General features: G+C 42.2%; 2 protein-coding genes across 2 annotated transcripts; both read left to right on the plus strand.

Moving 5' to 3' along the window:
* The first annotated feature begins 298 nt into the window (after positions 1 to 298).
* Positions 299 to 1,258, plus strand: LOC115526167 (olfactory receptor 51Q1-like). The gene has a single exon (XM_030333650.1). It carries the CDS (start codon positions 311 to 313, stop codon positions 1,256 to 1,258), a length of 948 nt encoding a protein of 315 aa, XP_030189510.1. The 5' UTR covers positions 299 to 310.
* A 5,845-nt stretch (positions 1,259 to 7,103) lies between these two features.
* LOC115526121 (olfactory receptor 51Q1-like) lies at positions 7,104 to 8,060 on the plus strand. The gene has a single exon (XM_030333608.1). It carries the CDS (start codon positions 7,107 to 7,109, stop codon positions 8,058 to 8,060), a length of 954 nt encoding a protein of 317 aa, XP_030189468.1. The 5' UTR covers positions 7,104 to 7,106.
* The last annotated feature ends 645 nt before the right edge of the window (positions 8,061 to 8,705 follow it).

Raw genomic sequence — 8,705 nt, forward strand, 5'->3', positions numbered from 1 at the left:
AACAAACTGAGGGTTGCTGGAGGGGAGGAATACGGGAGGATGGGCTAAATGGGTGATGAGCATTAAGGAGGGCACTTGTTGGGATGAGCACTGGGTGTTATACATAAGAGATGAATCAATGGGTTCTACTCCTGAAACTGATACTACACTGTATGTCAGCTAACTTGAATTTAAATAAATAAATTTTAAAAACAGGAATTCCAGACACATCTTTAGATGTAAGATTAAAAAATATTCATTCTATGGTAGTAGCGCACTGATTAAATTCTTATTGTGGAACACACAGATTTGGGTTTTGCATTCAAGAAGCATGCCTGAAGTGACTAATACCACACAAGGCTCCTTCTATTTCATCCTCACCGGCATCCCTGGATTTGAGGCCTCCCACATCTGGATCTCCATCCCCTTCTGCTGCCTCTACACCATCTCCATCATGGGTAATACCACCATTCTCACGGTCATCCGCAAGGAGCCATCCTTCCACCAGCCCATGTACCTATTTCTCTCCATGCTGGCCCTGACCGACCTGGGCCTCACCCTCACCACCCTGCCCACAGTCATGCAGCTCCTCTGGTTCAACGTTCATGAGATCAGCTTTGAAGCGTGTTTTGCCCAGTTCTTCTTCCTCCATGGATTCTCCTTCATGGAATCTTCTGTGTTGTTGGCCATGTCCTTTGATCGCTATGTGGCCATCTGCCGCCCCCTGCATTATGCCTCCATCCTCACCGGTGAAGTCATTGGCAAGATCGGCTTAGCCATCATTTGCCGCTGCGTCCTGGCTGTTCTCCCTTCCCTCTTCCTACTCAAGCGCCTGCCTTTCTGCCGCTCCCACCTTCTCTCTCACTCCTATTGCCTCCACCAGGATATGATCCGCCTCGTCTGTGCTGACATTCGGGTCAATAGCTGGTATGGATTTGCTCTTGTTTTGCTCATTATTGTGATGGACCCTTTGCTCATTGTGCTCTCCTACACACTCATCCTGAAGAGTATCTTGGGCACAGCCTCCTGGACTGAGCGGTTCCGGGCCCTCAATAACTGTCTATCCCACGTGCTGGCTGTTCTGGTCCTTTATGTTCCCATGGTTGGAGTATCCATGACTCATCGATTTGCCAAGCATGCCTCTCCGCTGGTCCACGTTATCATGGCCAATATCTACCTGTTGGCACCGCCTGTGATGAACCCCATCATTTACAGTGTCAAGACTAAGCAGATCCGCCAGGGAATCTTCAATGTACTCTTCCAGAGGAAAGTGTACTAATGAGTGGAATTTAGGTTTACTGGAAGAATTTTATTTAATAATAAGGAGTCAAGTGCAGGTACTACTGCCATCAAAAGTGTAAGTACCACAGATGGGTGAAAGAATAAGTATTGTATAAGCTTCTGCTGTAAATAAATATAAATCATACTTCCTTGACTGGAAGTTAAAAAACCTACGGTTTTTTTCCTAAAGTCTTTTACTCTACATTATACTTCACTAACCATATGACTTTGAGAAAAAGAATATTTAAAAATATAATTTAAGGAGTGCCTGGGTGGCTCAGTCAAACAAGTGTCAGACATCAGCTCAGGTCATGATCTCGTGGTTCACAAGTTTCAGCACTATGTCTGGGCTGACAGCTCAGAGCCTAGAGCCTGCTTCAGATTCTGTGTCTCCTCTTGATCTGCCCTCTCCCCTGCTAGTTCCCTTTCTTTCCCTCTCTCTCTCTCTCAAAAAAAAAATACAAAATAAAATAAAATAAAATTTATTTATTTTTTCAATATATGAAATTTATTGTCAAATTGGTTTCCATACAACACCCAGTGCTCATCCCAAAAGGTGCCCTCCTCAATACCCATCCCCCACCCTCCCCTCCCTCCCACCCCCCATCAACCCTCAGTTTGTTCTCAGTTTTTAAGAGTCTCTTATGCTTTGGCTCTCTCCCACTAAAACCTCTTTTTTTTTCCTTCCCCTCCCCCATGGGTTTCTGTTAAGTTTCTCAGATTAAATTTAAAAAGAAAAGCCATTGCGAAGATCAGTGGCAAATACCAAAAGCCAAACTGGAGAAGGAACCTTGGTTTTTGTTTTGTTTTGTTTTTTCAACTTAAATATTTTTTTTCTAATCACTTAGAATTTTTTTTTATATTTAGATATTTTCAATATGAAATTTAATGTCAAATTGGTTTCGATACAACACCCAGTGCTCATCCCAACAGGTGCCCTCCTCAGTACCCATCATCCACCCTTCCTTCCCTCCCACCCCCCATCAACCCTCTGATTGTTCTCAGTTTTTAAGAGTCTTTTATGGTTTGGCTCCCTCCCTCTCTAACTTTTTTTTTCCTTCCCCTCCCCCATGGTCTTCTGTTGAGTTTCAGTGCACTCTGCACTGAAAATCACTTCAGGAGTTTAAGAAACTGTTGAACTGACTTTTGATGCAGAGTGCACTGAAACTCAGTGGTGGAATCACGATTCAGAGAGACAGAAACTACTGCTTGGAGAAGACAATAGATGCAGGCAGGACAAACAACAAACATCTCTGCAGATAAGCATAACAAGAGTTTGAATGTTAAGAGTGTGAATGCATTGAAACAACAGAGATTTGTTCATAATTAGATGTTTTCATCTTAGCTGACTCAAACCTTGCTCCTACTGGGTTAGGTACCTTTGATTTATCATCATGACTTGCTAATAAATGAGCTGAGAAAGTTTAACTCTTTGGAAGCCCAGGTTCTTCATTTGTAAAGTGTGCATAATTATACCTCCATAAACTCGTTTTAAGGAATATTAAATAGAAAACACCTGTAAACTGCCTGAAGTTTGCAAGAATACCTTCGATAAAGGAAAATGAAGGAGTTTTCTTAGTAAAACTGTAAACAGTATCAGTAAAGGGTAAGGAACCAGGGCTGTGATAAGGAGATCTCAATGTAAATAAAGAAACACTACATTTTGTGTGCTGATTGTTCTTAACGTACATTATTCTATGCTATTTCAACTATTAACCACATGTGTGTATACACAGAAGGGGTGTGGCCATGTCACTACCTTTCCTGGTAGATCTGAGGTATGTCCTGTGCTTTAAATCACTCCTCTCACCTCTCAGACACTCAACATAATTGTGACACATTGTCCTCAGTACCAGAAACAATTGAAGAATAGAGAGAATTCAGTCTCAAAACTGCATATAGATTTATAATCTTTTAGGAAAACCTTAATCTCTTAACTCTGCAATAAATTCTTAAATATGTATCCTACTAACTATTAGGTATGCCTCAACTACTGTTCTTACGTTCGGTGGATTGTCATCAGTAGCCTGGGGCCCAGTTTTCACACCATATTTAAGCAGGATACCAGTGAGTTGAATCTGGTTTTAGAGTACAACTCACTTCTGATGTGCCCCACATCAGTTGTCAAAGGGCTACACTCTCATCTTTTCTCAAGTTGTGGGATCACAATCAGTAACTCCCCCTGACTTACCTTTAAGACTAGCTTATTAGAAAAGATATCTTTGCCTTAAAATGTCATTTACTTTTATTTGGGAATCAAAGAACAACTACACTAGAATAACAACAATCATCTGCTGCTGAGGACAACCTGCTGTGGTACCTGCAGAAGAGCATTCAAAACATACATGACACGTTTCCCGTGACTCTAACTTTCCTTTATCCAAAGGGAGATAATCATAACAGGCTTAGACAAACAACAACAACAAAAAAAACGCTCAACACAAAATCTGTCTTTGTCGCTCCTCATTACTTCAGCACTGCTCTTGGTGCTATTATCATCGTTATTGTTATTAATGGAGTGGGAAAGCAACCATGGATAACTGGATCATTCAAGTCATGGAATTAAATCATGACACCAGCCCCAGGAGAAAGAAACATTATATAAATGTAAAAGTTAGGTTTTTAGGCTCAAGTAGTAAGTGAAATGCCCGTCGTCACACAGTTGTCAAGGGGCACAATTTTCAGGAATCTCTCCGAACCCCTTGTTTCCTCCCTTTTCTCTTATTTTTCTCCAGCCATTTTAGTGACTCTCATGGCATCAATTACCTCTAATGTACATAAAACTTCAAATCTATATCCACCAGTTAAAATTCTCTTGTTCCCCAGGATCTTTAGAAATGAGCGAATTGTCATCTCTATCAGGATGGCTTAGCATCACCTCGAACTCAGGATGTCTAAAACTATACTAATTACCTACCACTCTCTGTACTAGTGAGAGTACACCACCACCACCCTGGACACACACACACACACACACACACACACACACACACACAAACTGCACACATTTGCATTCAGGCAGCATTCCATAACTCTGTGCCAACTTCCCACAGGCTCTTAGCACAGAACCACACAAGTAAGCAAATTGCTATTTAAATCACATTATAACTCAAATTTTAAAGCATCATCTTTGGAAAACAAATGTGGTCACATAATATTTATTATTTTATTGATCATGATACGTACAGGACTTATATGCATACTTATACACACACACACACACACATTTGGTCCCTTTTGTTTTTTTACCATTACCTCTAAGGCTTAATAACATATTTTTAGCATAAAATTGTAGTTTCATTTTTTTACATTTATTTTTTATTTTGAGAGAGAGAGACAGACAGAGACAGACGGAGAGAGCACAAACAGGGAGGGACAAAGAGAGAAGGGGAGACAAAATCCCTTGCAGGCTCCATGCTGTCTGTGCAGAACCCTGATGTCGGGTTCATTTCTGGGAACCATGAGATCATGACCTGAGTAGAAACCTAGAGTTGGATGCCTAACGGATTGAGCTACCCAGGCATCCCAAATTGTTATTCTCATTTAAAATGATTTCCTTATTATTCTGTCCGGATTTCCTTACCATTCTGTCCAGAAGTGAATTATATGACTTAAAGCATGATATTTATTTATTTATTTACTTACTTACTTACTTACTTATTTATTTAATTTATTTACAGCATGTGTGCACAGCATGCATGAGCCATATGGGGGCAGAGAAATAGGGAGAGAGAGAGAGAATCCAAGCAGGCTCCATACTGTCAGTGCAGAGCCCCATGCCAGGATGGATCTGTGGAACCGCCAAACACAAGATCCTGTGACATGAGCCAAGGTCAAGACTCAGAGGCTCAACCGGCTGAGCCACCCAGTTGCCCCTGAACAGTTGCCCCTGAAGTGGCGATTGTAGTCATATTGTGTTCCAGAACCTGCACATGTTCCACTTCCGTCAGGAAAGCACGAAGATTTCTGCATGGTTATGCCCTTATCTGCACAGCACGTTATCATAAAAAGAGCTCTGACTATTTTGAAAGGTTTAAACACTGATTCTATGATCTCATTCTCCATTACTGGACTCCTGGGGAGGTGACGGGATACATCCTGTCTTGTAAAGCATATTGTAATATGCTTGTTGGTAGCAGTGTTTCTCCTTTTGTTGTGAACTTTGTCGTAGTCTTTCCTGGTAACCTATTGTGGTATTAGTATTGATAAACATTAATACTTTTCATTTTTCTGTATTTAATATCAATTCCTTCTATGGTAGGGTTTTTAAATATGTTTTTAGAAGTTCTTTTAAATTTCATTATTTTCTGTTACAAAGACTTAATTTTTTGTGCTCACATCCACTCATCTTTTCCTTTGTCATTTTTGACTACTACACCTGAGGATAGAGTCCTCTGCAATGAGCTACGTAAATGCTTACATGGTTTTCTCTATTTTTCTTGTTACTGATTGACTTTGATAACTTAATCTATTTGAAATTTAGTTTCATGTGATAGTGAAGTGAGTCACCAAATGACCAATAAGTGACTATCTTCTTTCCTATTTCAGTTTGAAATGGCTTTCACCATTCACTTATTTTATAAACATAATAGAAAAACTTATCTGTATTTCCAAACATTCACTGCCAGGTGAATGCTCCTTGAAAGTGGTGGACAAAATTCCTCTGACTGGCAGCTCTCTGGCCCCTGCCAAGATCTCTGCCCCAGCCTCTAATGCTGATAGGAGGAAGCTTCTCATGCATGTAGTTTCCAGTCAAATTCAACAAGCCATAAGAACAATACTTCAGTGTGGTGTCTTCACCTGGGGTCTATGAGGGGACCATGGGCACAGAGACCCTCGTGGACAAAGCTGACTTCTTGGCATCCCAGTGGAACCCCAGGTCTCAAGATGCCTCTTCGTGTACTCCTGAGGGGAACCTGCCACACATCCTTACATTCCAGCCTAGAGATTTGCAGGACCTTATAACAGAGCTACTCTGTGAGACAAACAGAGAAAGCAGAAGCTGCAGATAATGATGTGGGCACCACCACACAGGAGAAATCACAAGTAACACTCTCTCGGTGCTCAGGGAAAAAAGGAGGGGTGAAGGCTATTGCTAGGGGTGGAAAAGAACTATTGTAGGTAATTGCCTTAGAGGAGTGCCTGCCATAGACTGTGGCTGTCCTCATCTGGGCTCTCCCCTCTCTCCTCTCCTGTGCACGCTGCCCTTGGCTTACAGGTATATTTGGATACTGCATCAAGAAAAGCCTAGCTACAGACATCAAGTAATGAGAAAAAGAAGGCAGGTGAGAAATGAAGGCTGATCAAGAAGAATAACGATCTTAGTATATGATAAAGTAAATGACAGAGAAAGACTTGGTGATACCTTTAGAACAGGTGAAACAGGTGAGGATACTGTTAGAATAGTCAAAGGCAAAATCAAAAGGAAACACCGGATAATAAAGAGAAGGACCTGATTTTAGCCATGACATTTGTGTGTACGAGTTCATTTTCAGTCGCTGTGAGAACAGTACTGATGATATGATTGGATGGCAGGCGGATTCTAGGGCACTGAGAACTCAAAGGGACTGGGGAAAACAGAATCGGTAAAAAATAAACGAGGAGGTAGTGCATGATTTAATTTGTGTTGCATTATTGAGGGAATCTGAGTGGTGTGGAAGCAAACTATCCAGAGACAGGCTGAGGAACAGTAACAGTGGAGCTCTTGAATCTGTCCTTACTTAACACTCAACAACTGTGAACCTTTGTTTGAATAGAGTTTAGATCAAATGAGGTAAAGAAAGAGATTGTTTCTCATATTTCTGATTCTCTTTGAGCAAAGCAACACGAAGCTACCTTCATCGGTCATGTCCAAGGTGACTAACAGCACCCAAGCACCCTTCTACTTCATCCTCACTGGCATCCCTGGATTTGAGGCCTCCCACATCTGGATCTCCATCCCCTTCTGCTGCCTCTACACCATCTCCATCATGGGTAACACCACCATTCTCACGGTCATCCGCAAGGAGCCATCCCTCCACCAGCCCATGTACCTATTTCTCTCCATGCTGGCCCTGACCGACCTGGGCCTCACCCTCACCACCCTGCCCACAGTCATGCAGCTCCTCTGGTTCAACGTTCATGAGATCAGCTTTGAAGCGTGTTTTGCACAGTTATTTTTCATTCATACATTCTCCTTTATGGAATCTTCTGTGTTGTTGGCCATGTCCTTTGATCGCTATGTGGCCATCTGCCGCCCCCTGCATTATGCCTCCATCCTCACCGGTGAAGTCATTGGCAAGATCGGCTTAGCCATCATTTGCCGCTGCGTCCTGGCTGTTCTCCCTTCCCTCTTCCTACTCAAGCGCCTGCCTTTCTGCCGCTCCCACCTTCTCTCTCACTCCTATTGCCTCCACCAGGATATGATCCGCCTCGTCTGTGCTGACATTCGGGTCAATAGCTGGTATGGATTTGCTCTTGTTTTGCTCATTATTGTGATGGACCCTTTGCTCATTGTGCTCTCCTACACACTCATCCTGAAGAGTATCTTGGGCACAGCCTCCTGGACTGAGCGGTTCCGGGCCCTCAATAACTGTCTATCCCACGTGCTGGCTGTTCTGGTCCTTTATGTTCCCATGGTTGGAGTATCCATGACTCATCGATTTGCCAAGCATGCCTCTCCGCTGGTCCACGTTATCATGGCCAATATCTACCTGTTGGCACCGCCTGTGATGAACCCCATCATTTACAGTGTCAAGACTAAGCAGATCCGTCAGGGAATTATCTGCCTCCTTTCCCAAAGAGATATGTGCTTAAGATGAAGTAACGAATTTGTTAAATTACTCAGGAATTAGAGTCACAGGCTTATGGGGAGGGTATGGTCAGAATGAGAAATGATGACTTTACAGCAATATGCCATCCTGTGTTAAGGCCGTATGACGTTGTCTTGTCTTTTTGCAAATTTTTGTTTTGGAGAACCTAGCAGCACATATCCTACCTAAAAGAGATGTAGATCTGAATTGATAAGATTCTAGCACATTTACTTGCCAGTGGAGTGAGCTTCATTAATTAAGATGTAAATTTCATCCTCCTTTCTGGATATACTTCTCTCCCATGGGCTTGGTTACTTACATTTGAAGGAATCCCTTCGCTGTTGCCTCCGCCACCCATTGCTAAAGCAGCTCCACTCAGGCATCCAGGTAAATTCTAGCTCCACTGCCCTGGCTCACCCTACTTCATAGACATGCCCCAACTTTCTCCCGAAAAAGTAAAAAATAAAAAAGTGGTAAATCTTCCCGGGAGGATGGATGCAAATCAAGATGCTCAGCTATTCAGATTTATTTAATCAACATGATTTCAGCAGGTCAAATGAACACATGCAGAAGATTGGGGTGGAATAGTTAGGTCTCCCACAGTTAGAATAACACTCTCACCTTGTGACAGGTTCTTTAATATTTAGAATTAAA

Source organism: Lynx canadensis, chromosome D1 (genome assembly GCF_007474595.2).
Source record: "Lynx canadensis isolate LIC74 chromosome D1, mLynCan4.pri.v2, whole genome shotgun sequence".
Taxonomy (NCBI): Eukaryota; Metazoa; Chordata; class Mammalia; order Carnivora; family Felidae; genus Lynx; species Lynx canadensis.